At 53.1% G+C, this 17,765-nt stretch overlaps 1 protein-coding gene across 6 annotated transcripts in view; it reads right to left on the reverse strand.

The window, feature by feature from the left end:
* Positions 1-12,292: 12,292 nt before the first annotated feature.
* SPSB1 (splA/ryanodine receptor domain and SOCS box containing 1) overlaps positions 12,293-17,765 on the reverse strand; it is a 69,409-nt gene continuing 63,936 nt past the window's right edge. For all 6 annotated transcript variants that reach the window (XM_077891308.1, XM_077891306.1, XM_077891305.1 and 3 more), the window contains exon 3: positions 12,293-14,345. In XM_077891308.1, coding sequence (XP_077747434.1) covers positions 14,218-14,345 — 128 coding nt within the window. In that variant the 3' untranslated portion in view covers positions 12,293-14,217. The remainder of the gene's footprint in view (positions 14,346-17,765) is intronic.

Below are 17,765 nucleotides of genomic sequence, written 5' to 3' on the forward strand. Positions count from 1 at the left end.
GCAGGCAGGGCTGAAGGAAGAGCCACCTTGCTCAGGACAGGTCTGCTGGGACAGCTGGGCCTCTGTTTGTGGAAACGTCAGCTTCCCCAGGGCCACCTAACACCCAGTCACCCTCTCCTGGGGCTTTTGGGCTCAGCCAGTGGCCAGTGCTGGTCACCCCCGTTATCTGGGTGACTGGTTGAAGAGACACATGTGCTGTTGGCAGGCTCGCCACCTCATTCACTCACTCGTTCACCTGTTTACCTGTTCGTTGGTTCACGGGCTCAGTCAACCCACAGATACGTCCTGAGCACTTGCAAGGTGCCAGGCAGTGACTCAGGCCTTGTCTTCGAGAGGTCTCGAGGCAGGTATGGGGGAGACAGACGTGAAAGCACAGACTCATATCCTGGAGTTCAAGGCCGGGGACTCGCACATGATCTGATCCTAGCACTCCCTGAATTAAAGGGCAGCCCTGTGGCTCTGCAGGAGGCAGCACCCTGGCCTCATTGCCTGGCCGTCCCACCCCCAGTCTTGCCTCTTGTGTACCTTCCAGCCCAGTGACGATGTCTACCCTCCCCAGGGGCCCTCTTGGCCTCGGAGCCTCTCTTTGGGCTGTGGGCTGTGTTTCAGAAGGCGTGTCCTTGGTCCTACCTAGGGCATGTGTCTCAGATGCCTCCACCTTGAAGAAGCCCTGGCGACCCCCACCCTAGACAAGGGTCCTGGCAGTTGCGTCCATGGGCTGTAAAGCCTCAACCCTTCCCTTGGGCCTTGGAGGTCTGGGAGGTCCCGGGAAGCAGGGGCTGGGGGCTGAGTGCCGTGTGGTGTGTGTGTGTGTGTGTGTGTGTGTGTGTGTGTGTATGTGTGTGATTCTGGAGGACATGGCCCAAATCTCCAGTTCTTTCTGGAGGTGCATCCAGCTGCCCCGGGCCTCAGTGTCTTCATCTGTAAAATGGGGATGAAGACGATGTGGATAAGGGGCAGAAAGAGTTTGGGAGTGCGCTGGTGCGTGGTGAAAGCCTCCCCAGGCTGATGCCTATATAGCTCAATTGTTATCACTTTTCTCTTCACCTTTGAAGTCTGGCCACAGGGTTTGCCAGGAGGCTCCGCTCTCTGCTAGCATCGTGGGGGATCTATTTCTAAGCTCCAAACAGAAATGTCAGTTCCTGGAAAATGGAAAGAGGAAAAGGCCTTGGCCAAGAGTGGCCTTGACCAGCCCTTCTGAACGGGCAAAGCCGCCGTAGCTGAGGCTCTGATGTGGGCACGGTGGGGCCAGTGCTGGAGAGGCCAGGCCTGGGCAGGAGAGAGCTCAGTGTGGATGAGAAAGGCAGGGACCCAGCTCTGCCCCAGCAGACAATCCCAGCACCCCTCTGAGCCTCAGTTTCGACTTCTGAGAAGTGGAAGCTAGTGGCTCCCTCGCTGGCTTGCCGGGTACGGAGTATGCCCAGTGCTTGGGAGCATCTGGTGCTGGGTGGACGCTTGACTCCTCCTGTGAACAGAGGGCCAGGTACCCACTGCCGCGCACCAGATAAACCCTGCTAGCACAGCGGGCCGGCTGGTCCTTTGGGTAGGGGCAGAAAGCAATGTACTTTCTGGTATCTGGTGACGTCTTGCTGTCCCAAGTGCATCCTGGCCTCCTGCTCCCACCCTGGCACTGGCTAAAGGTACAGATTTGTTCTTCTGCATTACCCTGCAGGCTACCCTGGCCTTTGACATCAACGCCTCTCCCTGCGCCGGGAGCCTGTGTGGTCAGAGAGGGCCCTGTCCTCATTTTCCTTCAGCTTCAGGAAGCCCAATGGTTTCTCCTGCTAACCCTTCCAGCCTTGTGGGCAGCCTCCCTACGAGGCTTGAGCCTCCATTCCAGCCTCTTTTTTTGTTCAGCCAATATGTATTTATTGAACATCTATTATGTGCCAGGGTCATGTAGGGAATCACATATGGCACCTGCCCTCCCATGCCTGTGGCAGAAGAACCTCTGGGTCGGGTCCACTCTGTCCCCGGGTCACCCCCAAAGCCAAGTTCTGCAGGGTAGCAGAACACCCTCAACCACCCAGGGCGGCAACACAGGAGGGCGTCAAGAGCCTGAGGTTGGTGCCAGTGAGTGATTTTGAGTTCCAGCTTCCCCACTTCAGCTGTGTGACCTTGTGTGTGTGCGTGGGGGTGCTATCTGAACAACCGAGGTCATGAGGCACCCCCCGTTAAAGGCTGTCATGGTGATAGTACACGTTAATGTGCGAACAGCGAGTGCTTTAGCTGGCACATGGCGAGTTCTCGAGGTTGGGGTATTGAATAGAGGTAGATGTTATGATCGTGCCTACTTTGGAGGGTGGCTGTGGAGGCTCAGAGACGTGGTTTTGTTTTCCCAGGACCACTAAGGAGTCTCAGGGCTGCAGGTGGAGCCAGGATCTTTTACCCTCGTCTATTTTTGAATCTATTATCCCCAGGAGGAATAGGCTCCAGTTCCTGCTGGGCTCCTGCCCTGGAATGACTTAGGAGGAAGGCAGCCTCAATCTATTGGGATGTGCTGGGGTTCTTTCCACTGCCCGTCAGGCCCCATGACACTGCAGCAGCATCACAGGGCTGACCCGCTGACACCGTGCAGTGCCTGAGGGACCCGTCACCATGCACAGAAGAGGCCCAGAATCCCCCTTTCTTTTTAAAGATCTTATTTATTCATTTGACAGAGAGAGAGAGGGAGAGAGAGAGCACAAGCAAAAGAGTGGCAGAGGGAGGAGAAGCAGACTCCCTGCTCAGCAGGGAGCCTGATGTGGGGCTTGATTCCAAGACTCCGGGATCATGACCTGAGCTGAAGGCAGACTTTTAATAGACTGAGCCACCCAGGTGCCCCATGGGGTCCCCCTTTCCCAGGACACACTGCACTGTGTGGGCTCAGAGTAGCCATCATGACTGCTCCCAGAGAAGACACCAGAAGGTAGGGCTCAAAGAGCCACAGGGACCAGCTCAGGCTCTTCTCCAGAGCAAGGACTGCTGGTGGGTTTAAGGGATGGAGCACCCAGGGCAATTCAGAGCCTCAGCATGGACCAGGAGCTGCCTAAGGATGGAAGAACTTCTGGATGTGAGCAGAACGCATGACCTGGGTACCTGAAGTTCTTTTTTTTTAGATTTTATTTATTTATTCATGGGGGGGGGGTGGCGGCACAGACACAGGCAGAGGGAGAAGCAGGCTCCATGCAGGGAGCCTGACGTGGGACTCGATCCCGGGTCTCCAGGATCAGGCCCTGGGCTGAAGGCGGCGTTAAACCGCTGAGCCACCCAGGGATCCCCAGACACTACTGTTATTACTATTATTATATCCATGCAATCCTTCAATGGCACTCACTGTGCCAGACATTGTTTCTAGCACCTTTTAAAGAGCCACTCAATGAGCAGGTCTTATCACCATCCCTATTTCACAGAGGAACCTGTACAAATGGGCTCAGTCCACCTCCCACCTCCCCCACTGAAAAATATTTATCTCTCAAAACCCTGGTAGGTCATCCCTGCCCTGATCTCCTGGTAGGGTCCATCCAGAGCCCCTCTGCATCACTTGGAGCCCTATCTCTTGCACCTGCTGGTCTGTGCCCATCTACTGAGCATCTTGCTCAGAAGCCTGCTTTTCTTTCTTGCCTTCTTCTTTCTTTCTTTCTTTCTTTCTTTCTTTCTTTCTTTCTTTCTTTCTTTCTTTCTTTCTTTCTTTCTTTCTTTTTTCTTTCTTTCTCTTTCTTTCTTTCTTTCTTTCTTTTTTCTTTCTTTCTTTCTTCTTTCTTTCTTTTCTCTTTTTCTTTCTTTTCTCTTTCTTTCTTTCTTTCTTCTTTCTTTCTTCTTTTTTCTTTTCTTTCTTCTTTTTCTTCTCTTCTCTTTCTTTCTTTCTTTCTCTTTCTTTCTTTCGTTCTTTCTTTCTTTTTCTTTTCTTTTCTTTTCTTTCTTTCTTCTTTCTTTCTTTTTTTTTTCTTCTTTCTTTCTTTCTTTCTTCTTTCTTCTTTTTCTTTTCTTCTCTTCTCTTTCTTTCTTTCTTCTTTCTTTCTTTCTTTCTTTCTTTCTTTTCTTTTTTTCTTTCTTCTTTCTTCTTCAGATTTATTTATTATTTTAAAGAGAAAGAGCATGAGCTAGGGGAAGGACAAAGGGAGAAGGAAATGATCTCAAGCAGATTCCACACTGAGCATGGAGCCCGACACAGGGCTTGATCTCACGACCCTGGGATCATGACCTGAGCTGTAATCAAAAGTTGAACGCTCAACTGACTGAGACACCCAGGTGCCCCAGAAGCCTGCTCTTCTGAGTCCGAATCCCTGGTGTTTCTGGTGTCTGGCACAGACAGGCAGTCAAGACACGTTTGCTAAATGGGATAACAGAGGCTATAGCCCTTCTTTTCTTCATTCCCACAGGCCCTTCTGGAGGAAAGGTTTGCTCGTCTCCCTCATAGGCGGCTAGAATGCCCTAAAAAGCCTGCCTTCCAACGGTGAGTCTGGGCTGGTCTGCTGCCCCAGCTCATCCCCAGCCCATCTTTCCAGGAAGCTGGGGGTGGGGGCGATCCCAGAGGGGCACCCAGCTTCCAGGGATGGCTGCAGGATGCCAGAGGAGAAGCCACAGGACCGGGGTGGGGGGGTGTTCTCTTGCAGGGGCAGGCATATCCAAGATACTCCTCTTTCCCACTTTCTTGTAAGTGGATAAGACCTTGGGCATGTGTGGGCTCTAGCACAGTTCCAGGCATTGCCCCACACCCAGTCCTTTCAGTCTTTGCAACACCATGAGCCTAGCTGGAAGGTATCACTATTCCCACTTCACAGAAGAGGAAATTGAGGCTCTCAAAGGTGTCTGGAGTCACAGGATCAGGGACTGGTGCTGTGAAGTGCAAACCCCAGCCTTCCCGCCCCCTTGCCTGGGTCTGTCTGCGCTTCTGCGGGTGACCGTGGGCCTCCCTCTGCAGCGGTCCAGCCTGGGAGCTTCCTGAATTCCACCACCATTCCTGGCTCTGTGGTGAGGGCTCCCTGCTTGTGATCATTCCTGTCTCCGGTCCTCTGGAGGACTCAGAAGAGAGAGGGGTGCAGGGGCTGGGGCTGGGTGGTGGGGAGGAGCCAGGCTCCTCAGGGCGGCCAGGAGAGGCCGGCTGGAGGCGACCCCTTGCACTCCATGGGGCAGGGTCCCCCGGCCAGTGGGCTGTTCCTTCTGTCCCAGGGCCACCAGGCCCGGCTCCTCCCGGCACGGCCCGCAGAGGCGTCTCCTTCCAGGGAGGGCCAAACTCCAGCGCGCTAGCAGAGGATGTTTTCCTGCCCAGTGGACAAAACATTTCTGGCACTTTCAGCAGGGGACTGAACACTCTGTCCACTTTGGCTGAGTTCGGGGTTCCTGGACGGACACAAGTGTGCTTTCACATGCAGCAAGATTAATCACACAGCCTCCCTCCCTCCCGGCTCCTCACCTGCCCCACCCCTTCCCTCATTGCCCGCTCTGCTCCAGAGCACACTTCTGAGACGTCACTCCAAGTGGCCTCAGGAAGTGAACACTTGAATCATGTGCCTCCTGCCACAGGCCTCCTCAAGAGGAGGAGGGGCTGAGAAACACCCCCTCACCCCCAGCCCTGAGCCCTGTGAACCCCAACCATCTCCCGTTGGGCCCATCCCATCCCAACTCGCAGGGCTGGCCTCTGACCTGACACAGTGGCCTTGATCCAAAGGTTGGTCCTACTCGTGCCTCCCTGGAACTTCCCTGGTTCATTAGAATTTCCAGAGGTTTGGGAACCTTCCAGAATCCTCTGGATTGACTGTGGTCCCAGCCCTTGTTCCCCATGTTCTTCCATGCTTCATTTAAAAAGGCTGGCCTCAAGTGGCCAAAGTGAAATTAGTGGGTGGGACCAGGATGGGAGATCAGGAAAGAAAGGGAAAGGTCTGTGTCCAGACCTCCAGGGCCACGCCCAGGGCTAAGGGGGAACAGCCCTGGCTAGGAGGGCCTGCTCCAAGGATGCCCCATTGCAAAGCTGTTCTCGAGGGCTCAAGGTTTGTTTTAGACTCTGCCTCTCTCCAAGGGCCCAGTGGTACATATCAGATGGAACATTCCACAATCTTAGGGTGGTGGCAAGACACCCTGAAGTCAGGGTCACACTGCCACCCTAGGAAGACCTGATGCTCTGGAAATCGGGCTCCTACCCTGGCTCCCCTCAAAGCAGAACAGGCTTGGCCTGCACAGGAGGGAGGGGCAAAGCTCTACAAGGGCCCCGTGGGCCAGTGCCAGGGCCCTGAACCCGCTGGGACAAGCTGAACTCCAGCGGGAGGCAGGCTGCTAACCAGTAAGCAAGTTGTAAAAACCCAACTCAGACACAACATCTGGCAGCTGCTTCAAATAGTTCTGTGTCTGAAGTTGGAGTTGCTTGAGGCCCTCCAGTAAATCAAACCATGTGCAAAGAGGAGACTGCGCCGACCTGAAGCACCCTGCTTGGCAAGGCCCCAACCGTGCCTCCAGTCTCTCTTGCTCTTTAAATAGCCTGGGGCTCACATTCCATTTCCTTGTACGATCAATTCGGAGCTGGCCTGGCTGGAGAAGCTGCAGGATGCGAGCTACCTCATTCGGTCTCAAAGAAAGATGGAGGGAGATGGGCACTGAGACTCCATCCTACCCCTGGCCCAAACTCTGTTTCTGATGACCTCTGAGCACTGCCTGCATCTTCCAAGACCCTGCGACCCCTGACTGTAGCTGGCCAGAGGGACACCCAGAGAGAGCCCAAGCACTCTGTCTGCTGTCAGGTTTCCCATTCTCCTCACATCCTGCCCTGAGCCTGGCCCTATGGCTTCCACGTGCAGTCTTGGTGCCCACCCTATAGAAGAACAACCATCCATCCTAAAGCAGATATGCTCCGGAAGAGACGGGGGCAGAAAGGACATGCTGGTGTGGCTAATGATGCTGGGAATCCTTACTTTGTTGCCAGCACCCACCCTGAGACTGGCACTGGGTTACGTTCTCCATGCTCATCATTTTGTAAATCCTCATGATCAATCTAAGAGGAGGTACTATTCTGAGCCTTGGTCTTTTCTTTTTTAAAGATTTTTATTTTTTAAGTAATCTCTACACTCAACATGGGGCTTGAACACACAATCCCCAGATCAAGAGTTGCCTGCTCCACTGACTAAGCCAGCCAGGCGTCCCTAGGTGCCCTGTTCTAAAGATATGTGTAGAGGGTTGGATGATGGTCCTCAGACAGGTGGGTCTACGTCCTATACCCCATAACTTTTGAATATGACCTTATTTGAAAAAAAGCGTCTTTGGGCGCCTGGGTAGCTCAGTGATTGAGCATCTGCCTTCGACTCAGGCCATGATCCTGGAGGTCCAGATTGAGTCCTGCATCCGGCTCTCTGAGGAGAATTTGCTTCTCCCTCTGCCTGTGTCTCGGCCTCTCTGTGTCTCTCATGAATAAGTAAATAAAATCTTAAAAAAAAAAAAAAAAAGAGAGAGAAAAGAAAAAAAGGGTCTTAGCAAATGCCATTGAGTTAAGCATCTCAAGATGATTTTGTCCTGGGTGGGCCCTAAATCCAATGATGAGTGTCCTTATAAGACAGAGACACAGGAGGGAAGACCACATGACGACAGAGGCAGAGGTCAGTGATGTGATCACAAGCCAAGCACCGCCTAGAGCCACCAGAAGCTGGAAGAGGCAGGAAGGATTCTCCCCTCGAGTCCCCGACGGGAGCACAGCTCTGTCCACACCTTGATTTTGGACTTCTGGCCTCCAGAACTATAAGAGAATAAATGTGTGTTGTTTTAAACCACCCAGTGCATGGTAAATTATTACAGCAGCCACAGGAACCTCATGCAATTTGGAAATTGGGGGTCAGAGTGACAGCACAAGACCACATAGCTCTTCACTGTTCCATACTCTGCCTCCCTGATTATGAGGCTGATTTTTAGAAAACTGACCTCATTTCCATCCAGCAGGATGGAGGCTCTGGGGCCCAGGCAGTTTCCCTGCAAGATGCCTTCCTAGGAAAGCCTTATTCACCAACCTCTGAGCATACAAGGGTCTGGGGGAGTCCCAGGCAGTGTGTGAGACATCACATTAGCTGCTTTTATTGACCACTTACTATAGGCCAGGCTGTGTTCTACGTTCTTCACAAACCTGGGACTCACTGAATCTTCACAGTAACCTCAAGAGAGGAAATTTTCTCTCCGTTTTACAAATGAGGAAACCGAGACAAAGGGAAGCAATGGGGGAGGGAGTCAGGGAACACCCCCTTGGAAAGCCAATTGGAAGTGAAAGAAGCAGGACTGAAAGGTTACATGGAATATGGTCCAGTGCACAACAGGCAAATCCGTAGTGTCAGAGTGCAGAGTGGTGGTTGCCAGGGGCGGGCCAGGAGGAGTGGGGAAGGACTGCCAACGGACACGGGGTCTCCCCTGGGAGGATAAAAATGTTCTGGAAGCAGATAGAGGTGGTGGTTGCACAACATCACAAATGTGCTAATGGCACTGAAGTGTACACTTTAAAATGGTGAACGTGGTATTTTATGAGTTTTACCTCAATTGTTTAAAAACCCAGTTTGAAAAGGGAGAGGTAGGAGTCCTTGTACCCTGTACCTTCTAGGTCTTAGAGGGTCTGAGTAAGAAACTACTGCTGCCATGTCCCAGACGGGGTACAGCAAAGCTCCTGAGATCCTTGTTGGAAGTCACCATCCTGGGTGCGCTGGGGTGCTGGGTGTGCATCCCTGGCTGTCCTGGCTCCGGAGCCTGGACCCTCTGCATGGTCCTGCAGACTCAATATGCAGACCAGCTCCACGGTGAAGCTCTTTGCTTTACAGCTGAAGTTTGTTCTACTTGTGGCCATCACAACCCAGATGGCAAGTTTGTTTAACACGATCAGTGGGCAGGAACTTCCCAAAGTGCTTTGGTTGAAAAAGCTGTAAAAAAGTGGGGCCAATGGCCCAGGTGGAAGGAAGAATGGCTTGTCTGCTCCTCATGCTGTAAAGAGAGGAGACAAGACACAATCGGGGAGAGACATGATCCTGGGGGGCACTGAGGTCATGGGACCCACCTGGGGAACCCCCAGTGGACAGCCCTGCTGGACGGCACCTGCACAGTGGCTCCGAGCTCCTGGTTCAGCTTTCTGGACTAATTTCCTTCGGAAAACCAAGGTTCCCTGCCTCCACTCTGGTATTTAAAAATTTTTTAAAAATTTATTTGAGAGAGAGAGAGAGAGAGAGAGCTCATGCACTAGACGAGGGAGGGGCAGAGGGAAGGAGGGAAGGGAGAAGCAGGCTCCCCGCTGAGCAGGGAGCCTGAAGTGGGACTCCATCCTAGGATGCTAGGATCACACCTGAGCCAAAGGCAGACGCCTAACCGACTGAGCCACCTAGGCGCCCCCACTCTGGTATTTTTCTCAGGCCACCTGGCTCACTCTTCTAGCCGAACGCTTCCTCACCCAGGAAGATGCTGGCGGTGCAGCCCCAGCTGGGGACTCTGCGGGACATTTGCATGTGCTCTGAAACTCAGGGTAGGGAGAGCTGATTTCCACGGAATCACCCCCACACTGGCGGTCTCCAGACTTCTCTGACTCATAGCCCCTGAAAGTCTCTGAAGGAAATGGGTACAACTCTGCAGATACCCCAGGCCAACGCATCAGACTCTGCTCCAATGTTTCACGAGGCAGAGTCCTGGACTTTACCAACTGCATCAACGTTTCTGGCATTTTGCTTTTTCCCCAGGGTGCCCTAGTGATTCAGATGCAGGAGGTACCTGCGAGGTTCAGCCGAGGGCCCCCAAGTCAGGTCCTGCTCTCTGTGTGCTTCTGTAAGACACAACCTTAGGGATGGCTGTGAGGTCTACCCTCCGAAGAGTCAGGGGAGGGATAAATGAGGCTTTGACTCTCCTGCCTACAAAGGAGACCCTGAAGGGCTGCAGCTGGGTCCAGCGGGGAGACAGACCCAGGGTAAGTCCATGCCACCTTCCATCTAGCCAGCTGCCCTCAGCCTGGGCTTCTCCATCAGGAACATTCCCTCTGCTCAGCAAAATCATTATCAGACCAGCAGCTGTGCGCTGGCCCAGGAAGAAAGGTTCCAAAGAAGTGTTAGCTTTCAGTTTTCAAGAAAGAAAAAGAAAAAAAGAGAAGAAAAAGAAAGAAGAAAGAAAGAAAGAAAGAAAGAAAGAAAGAAAGAAAGAAAGAAAGAAAGAGAAAGAAAGAAAGAAAGGAAGGAAGAGAAAAGAAAGAGAATAAAAGGGGAAAAGAGAAAAAAGGTCAGAGCCCCGCAGAGGACACGGAGGTCCGAGGCTGGGGCAGGATTTCGCTGAGCACACCAGGAGGACCGCCGGCCGCCCGCCAGCAGCTGAGCCCCAAGAAGCCCTCGGAGAGCCATGAGCGGCTTCCTCCGGGCTTGCTCGGCCAGGACATCATTTGTTGATTCTAGAGCCCAATCCCTAGCTCATGGTTTCCTCCTTGGTTGCCATGGTCCCGTACAGAAAACACAGCAAACTCCTGGCCCCGGGCAGCTCATTTATTTCAAATATTCCTTGCAGCTGGACTCCAACCATGTTTGGGTGTCTGGACTGGAGCATGAACTAATTGCTCTGTCTTCGCCCCCCCCCCCCCCCCCCCCCGCCCCCAGCTCCCCCAGCATACTTTATGGTTCAGTAAAGTCCACATTCCTCATCTCGCCGCCGAAGAGGCGCGGGAGGAAGGGTGGGAGGGAAGCCCGGTGCAGGAGAAGGAGGGGGTGCTCTTCCCATCTATGGCCAAGCCCCAGGCCGGCTACCTGCTCGAAGGCAGGGTATTAATTACAACCACATGGGCTGGTCTGCAAGATGGTTTTATTAAGACTGCTCCCTTCAACACGAAACCCTGCTCCCCCAGAAGTCTCCGGGCAGTACAAAGGGCCTTATTTTCCCTGGGCTTCCACCACCACCACCACCACCACCACCACCGCCGCCGCCGCCGCCGCCCCCACCCTGACCCCCTGCCTCCCCCTGCCACCTCCTTCAAAGCAAGCTGAGTTCCAACTGCAACCCAGACATGAACTCCAACCGAAAAAGAATTTCAGGCCACCCCTTTCCTCCCAAACACATCTGGGGAAGGCATCTAGGGCGCCCTTTCCCCCAAAACCCACCTTGATCTTTAGAGACTTTAGCCAAGAAGAAAGAACATTTACCAGGAAGCTGGTTTAGGGATGTTTGGACCGTTCTCAAAGACCAATTCCAGTCCAGGAGCTTCCATTTTCCAGAACAGAAGCGCACAAGCTTTTAAAGCATTTGTTTGCACACTTGCTGATGTGGCGGGCCCTGTCCTACAGCCTCATCTCATCCTCGCTGCCCTCCTAGAGATGGGCACTGTGAGGATTACCATTTGACGGAGGCTCATCCAAGAGTGCACAGTGGGGGAGGGGTCAGAGCCAACATTTGAACCCAGTTCTGACTCAGGAGTCCCTGTGCTCGTCGCTGGGCCAACCCACCAACACACTGAAAGAATTTCCCTTTCCTCAGCAACTTGTCCGGAAAAAGAGCTGACACAGTCGCAAACAGTGGTCTCCAAACTCTCTTAGGCAAGGTTGCTTGGGGAGTTTGAGAAAACTGCAGATCCCTGGCCTGGCCCCAGAAACGTTGATTCTGTTCATCTCAGGCAGGGCTCGGAGAAAACGTGCATTTTAGCCAACACCTCCCATGGGATGCCCATGCAGGGGGTGTGAGGACAGCTGGCCAGGAGGCTGTCAGAGAAGGGGACATGGGACTTTGGTCCTAGGGGTCTTGGGTCCTCAGACCAGGGTGCTTTCCACAGCACCGTGAGATCCTGAAAGGCCCACCGGGAGCTGAAATGCAATCTTGCCAATTCTTTGGAAACTAGTCATGACATGTGATCCTATCTAGGAAATTTCTTGACGATTTGTGTATCACTCACCAATCCTCTGAATAAGCCTGATTTTCCTGTCTTCTCTGCTAGAGGGTGAGGGGGAGGACCTGCCCACTGGAGCTGGAGGTACGATTCCTTCTACCTACAGCGCCTGGGCCCCGAGAGGGCTCACACGGGCTTATACCCTGCCCCTAAAAAGCCCACTGTCAACTCAAGCTGTAGACACAGGCGAGCCAGAGGCTCTTGCTGATGTGCAAAATCCTTTCTGTGAGGCTCAGAAAGTCTTAGTCTGGGCTGCAGGCTCACAAACTTCTGAAAAGGGATGGGGACATTCTAGGATCACCTCTCTAGGATTCGCCTCCTGCTGGGGCTCTCCTCACACCCTCTGCCAAAGTGTCCCAGGGGATCATCTCATTATCTATTGAAAACTAGACTCAGGGAGGCCTTGGCCACGCCTCTTCCCCTTTCCCCAAGGCACACAGAGGGACTCAAAAGTGGTTTTGTATTTTAATAAACTTTCCTTTATTAGGTTACTGACTATTATTAACCATCATAAAATAGAACGGGTGTTTCAAAACTGTACAGGTCACAAGGTTCTGAGCTGAGAGGAAAGAAGGGTGGGGCTGAGGTTTGGGAAACCGGGGACAGAGGTGCAGAGAGATGACCAAGAGCCCACAATTCATCCAGCGTCCGTGGGAGACGGCTGGGTCAAGGCGGTAAGGCTGGGATCTGTGTAAGTAAAACTCTCTCGTGTGCAACATTCATGAGAACATGACCCACCCTGAAACAGGAGTGAGAAAATGTCTTTAAGAGTCTTATAGGTAAGGTTTCCTCCCCTTCCTCCCCCCTGGAAAAAAACCTCAAAATAATAAGGGGGTAATTTACATTCCTCACCCAGACTTGGCACCAATTTTGTGCTTTAAAAAATATACTCCACTGGAAGACTTTTTTTTTTTTTAAAGGTACCCTACAGCAGCTGTTTAAAACATAATTCTTACAGACAAATATATATGTATATATATTAAACATTTAAACAAATAAAGTCATCTATTGTACCTGTACAGAAATGAACAGAAGTCAGATTTTAAGAGAGTTGACTTCAAGATCGAAGAAGCGGTGAGTACGGTGGCAGGGGCTGGGGTCTGCTACGTGGGGGGGCCGTGGCAGGGCACAGGTGGCCCTCTTCTGCTGGCTGCCCCTCCTCACCCCGCCCTGCTCCTTGTGTGGCTCTGGGGGGGGTCGTGATGAGCTGAGGCTGCTCCACTCGGATGCAAAGCCCGGACAGGAACACTATGTGGAGGCCTGCGCTGGCTTCCCAGGGGCACCTCACTCTGCTCTCCCAACCCCGCCGCGCCCCTGGCTTCTCTGGGGCTGCAGACCCCACCCATCCTCCCTTCTTAGTTCTTGGGAAGCCAGAGCTTCTGAGGCTGCACATGGGAGATCTCAGCTGGGGAGGCAAAAGCAAAAAGCAACCCCCCACAGAAGACTAAGAAGTAAAACCACGTGCAAAGATGTAGGAGCTGGAGTGGTTAGGTGACTACTTGGAGACACAGGGAGCTGCCACGGCCCCTGCAGACGGGTCCCCTAAGACTCTCATATTGCACGTGAGGCTAACGTTCCCTGAGGGGCGTGCTCGAAAACCCGGAGCAGAGCCCCCTGGAAACTGTGGGCCCGGGGACCCACATAAAGACACCGTTGTGCCCACGTGAGGACATACCACAGACACAGCCCAACAAGAGGGGCAGGTGAGGCACGCATGTCCCCGGGAGGGGCAGGTAGAGCAAGAGCTACAGAACACTCCAGAGAGAGGGGAACGAAACAAGGTTTCCTTTCTAAATGGAATAAATAAATGGCTTTCGTTATTGTTAAAAGAATAAATACAGGGTACCGGGGGAGGGCTGACAGCCGTGGTGATGCTGGGCGCTCATGTGCCTGGGGAAAGTCTTGGCTTCTGCCTGGGTGTCCGTGGGGAGTTTCTGATGTCCTGAGCGTTGTCTGCTGTGCCACGGCCCCCCTGGCCTCAGCACCAGCCCTCATCTGAGCACCTCTTAGCCGCCCTGGGGTCTGCTCTTGGGGTCAGGGCACCTCCTCCTGGGACCTGGCAGGTGGGGGGGGGTCCCCCGAGCCACCCCGAGGGCAGACTGGAGCTCAGTGTAGGGCTTCCTAGGAGTCTGTTCTCTGTGTTTTTTTCCAAAGAGGGACTGTGATACGGCATGCAGGGGACTTCTGCCAATGTCAGCATGGGGACAGAGGAGCCTGTGTCGAGCGGTCGGCGTCCGGCAGGGGCAGCGGGGAGGATGGAGAGGAAGAGCAAGGACGTCTTCCTGCAGCCGGATGCCAGTCCGAGGCACAGGGTACCGCACGGCGGCAGGCCGGTGAGGTGGCACCAGGTGTTTGTCGCGCTGGCGATGCAGGGTGGAGGGTCACTGGTAGAGGAGGTAGGCCTTGAGAGAGGCCGGCAGCGGCAGCGTGTGGATGTCACCCAGACGCTCCTTCCCGAGGGCCAGGCGCACTGAGCGGCGGCAGAGATCCATGAGCGGCAGGGGCTCGGCTGGGGGGACCGAGGAGAGAGCAGGGACAGGTTAGCACAGCTCTGGATGGCTCAAGAATGAACGATGCTAACAACAACAGCAATTGTAGCGGTGTTAGGTTCTATTTCATTATTTTTTAAAGATTTTATTTATTTGTTCATTCATGAGAGACACAGAGAGAGGCAGAGAGACACAGACAGAGGGAGAAGCAGGCTCCCTGCAGGGAGCCCAACGTGGGACTCGATCCTGGGACTCCAGGATCACTTCCTGGGCCAAAGGCGATGCTCAACCACTGACCCATCCAGGTACCCCACGGTGTTAGTTTTAACACATAAATAGTAATAAGACAATTTTACATTTTAAATCAACTGTTAATAGCTACCACGGAAAACCTGCTCTGGGCCAGGTACCTTTGTGAGCCCTCATTTAATGGTTTATTACAGTTGGCTATGAGGGACTCGATCCCAGGGAGGCATTATTATTATCCCCATTTTACAGATGAGGACACAGAGGGATAGGGAGTCCAAATAACTTGCCCAGGGTTACCGTGTTGGTAGGAGAAGGAGCTGGATCCGAACCCAGGCCGCCACTGCTCTCACTCAGTGGACAAGCCTTCATTGTGCATCTGATCCAGCACATGGAAGCCAGCCTGTCCCAGCACAGGCCCCAGCTCAGATCCCATACAGGCATTCAGGAAGGGAATCGTTCTATGTTAGCCCAATGCTTGTAGGTCCTGCAGCCGACCCCACCTCACTGGTGAGGGTGCTGAAGCAGGCAGGGCCTGATGTATCCGGGTTACATGCTGGGGTCTGAATCCAGGCAGTCCGAGCTCAGTAACCACATTGATTGCTGTCAATGAGGATGTAAGAAATGCTGGTCCAGGGGCGCCTGGGTGGCTCAGTTGATTGTCTGCTCAGGTCATGGTCCCAGAGTCCCAGAACTGAGCCCTGCATCAGGCTCCCTGCCCAGTGGGGAGTCTGCTTGTCCCTCTGATCCTTCCCCCTCTCATGCTTTTTTTCTCTCATTCACTATCTTGAAAAAATACATTAAAAAAAAATTGTAGGGGCACCTGGGTGGCTCAGTGGTTGAGCGTCTGCCTTTGGCTCAGGTCGTGATCCTGGAGTTCTGGGATCGAGTCCCGCATTGGGCTCCCTGCAGGGATTCTGCTTCTCCCTCTGCCTATGTCTCTGCCTCTCTCTCTCTCTGTGTCTCATGTATAAATAAATAAAATCCTGAAAGAAAGAAAGAAAGAAAGAAAGAAAGAAAGAAAGAAAGAAAGAAAGAAAGAAAGAAAGAGAAAGAAAGAAAGAAAGAAAGAGGGATCCCTGGGTGGCGCAGCGGTTTGGCGCCTGCCTTTGGCCCAGGGCGCGATCCTGGAGACCCGGGATCGAATCCCATATCAGGCTCCCGATGCATGGAGCCTGCTTCTCCCTCTGCCTGTGTCTCTGCCTCTCTCTCTCTCTCTGTGACTATCATAAGTAAATAAATAAAAATTAAAAAAAAAAAAAGAAAGAAAAAGAAAGAAAGAAAGAAAGAAAGAAGAAAGAAGAAAGAAAAAAAGAAAGAAATGCTGGTCCAGAGACACACTCTATAGGAGGCAGAGCTGAGGGGCCGTTCCGGGCCCAGCCACCCCATAGCCTGAAGGTGCAGTGTCTACAGAAACCCTAGGTCCTAGGTATACTTCTTCCCACCCAACACAGTGAGCTGAAGGCCCAGGCAAGGGAAAGTGGAAATCCCAGTCCAGCCTCAGCAACTGGGACCCTCAAGACTGTCCCAAGCACCGCCAGGGAAACTGAGGCCAGGGCTCATGGCAGCGCTGCTTCGGGCACCTGGATTTGAGAGGAACTTCCAGCTGCAGCCTACAGCCTGCAAGAGCACTTCTGTCCTTCTGTTCCTAGACAGCCTAGGATCTGTCTTCCCCAAAGGGAAGCTCCATGCAGCCTGCATCTCAGATAAACTCTGCTCCAGAAGAAGTGTGCAAGTCACTCCCTGCCAGGCCCTGGAGGCCGTGGGGGCAGAGTGGGCCCTGGTCTCCCTGCAGTTGATTCTTCCTGGGTCTCTTCCCAGAAGCAGGGTGCAGGTGAGCACACCTGGAGCTGCTCAGGGTCACCCCCCAGCATCCTGGATGTGGAAAGAGCTGAAGTGAGGGCATCTGTGGCTTTGTCCAGGGTCTCCCCTTGACACTGAGACTTCCCTGTGACCAAAAAACCTGAGAAAAAACCCCCAGTATTTCCTTTGAGACCCCACTGCCCCAATGAGAAGTGGATCGAAGTTCTTCAATACTCACAACTTGTCTCAGAATATTAAAAATACCATTTAAAAACCTCAACTATCGATGAGCAGATCCTATGGCTGGAGGTGTTGGGGGGAAATGGGGAATGATTACTGATGTGTTCAGGTTTCTTTGTGGGAGGAAGAGGGGGATGAAAGTGTTCTAAAACCAATCCTAGTGAGGGTTGCACAACTGTTACACCCTTTAAATGTGGGACTTGTACGGCCTGGAAATTACATCTTAACAGAGCTGTTAACAAAAGAATAAATCTGAGGCTTGGTAACACATTTATTAAATTCCTGGCTTCAAAAGAAGGCAAGCAACTGCTCTTCATCTCTCAGGGGCAGTTGGCCACAGCTAGACAGGAGAAGTATCTGAAATGGTCAATGTTGTTCATGAAAAGCTTTGAAATGGGGCCTTTCCTGGACAGCACAGGATGATTAAGGGGAGCCCTGGCTGGAGGCAGGAGGAGGAGCTACAAGCTCTTGCATGCTTTGGGGGCCAAGCATTCCAGCCTCCTGAGGCGCAGGGCCACCAGGTTTCTCCACCACAAGCCCAGAGAGCCACGAGTCTCCCTCATCGTAAGTGGCCCCACACCCAGCTACTTACTTCTGCCCTGCATAGCAGCCTGACTTCGAGCAGATCACTCCCTCTGCCTGAGCCTCAGTTTCCCCGTCTGTCAGATGAGGAATCTGGACCAGATGCTTCAGTCTCCTCCAGCTGAGATGCTGAAGGCCAGAAATGCCACCCAGTGGCTCTTGGCCTGGACATGCTGAGTGGCCCTTCAGCAGATCGAGTGGGGGGAAACCAGTGGCCCTTCCTCTCGTCCACTCAGGCTCTCTCTCTGTCTGCCACATCGGGCTAGCCCCTTTTTCCCCCAGGATGTGGCTCGGCCCCCATGGGGAGACGGAGGGGCTTCCCCTCGTGGCTGGGGACACTTGAGAAAGTATCAAGAGCCATTGAATGTGGCCAGAGAGCCGTGCAGAGCGACAGAGGGAAGGTTGAGAGGGAGTTCCTGTCACACCCTCTTAGCTTAATGGTTTCCCAGGCATCGCATGGGTACCCTCAACGAAGAGATGTTTCTAAATGGCAGAGCCTGCAACACCACCACCGCGCCCCCTCCCCCCACCCCAGCTTCCTTATTCTCGGTGACAGCCTACCTGAAATT

Source organism: Canis aureus, chromosome 3 (genome assembly GCF_053574225.1).
Source record: "Canis aureus isolate CA01 chromosome 3, VMU_Caureus_v.1.0, whole genome shotgun sequence".
Classification (NCBI taxonomy): Eukaryota; Metazoa; Chordata; class Mammalia; order Carnivora; family Canidae; genus Canis; species Canis aureus.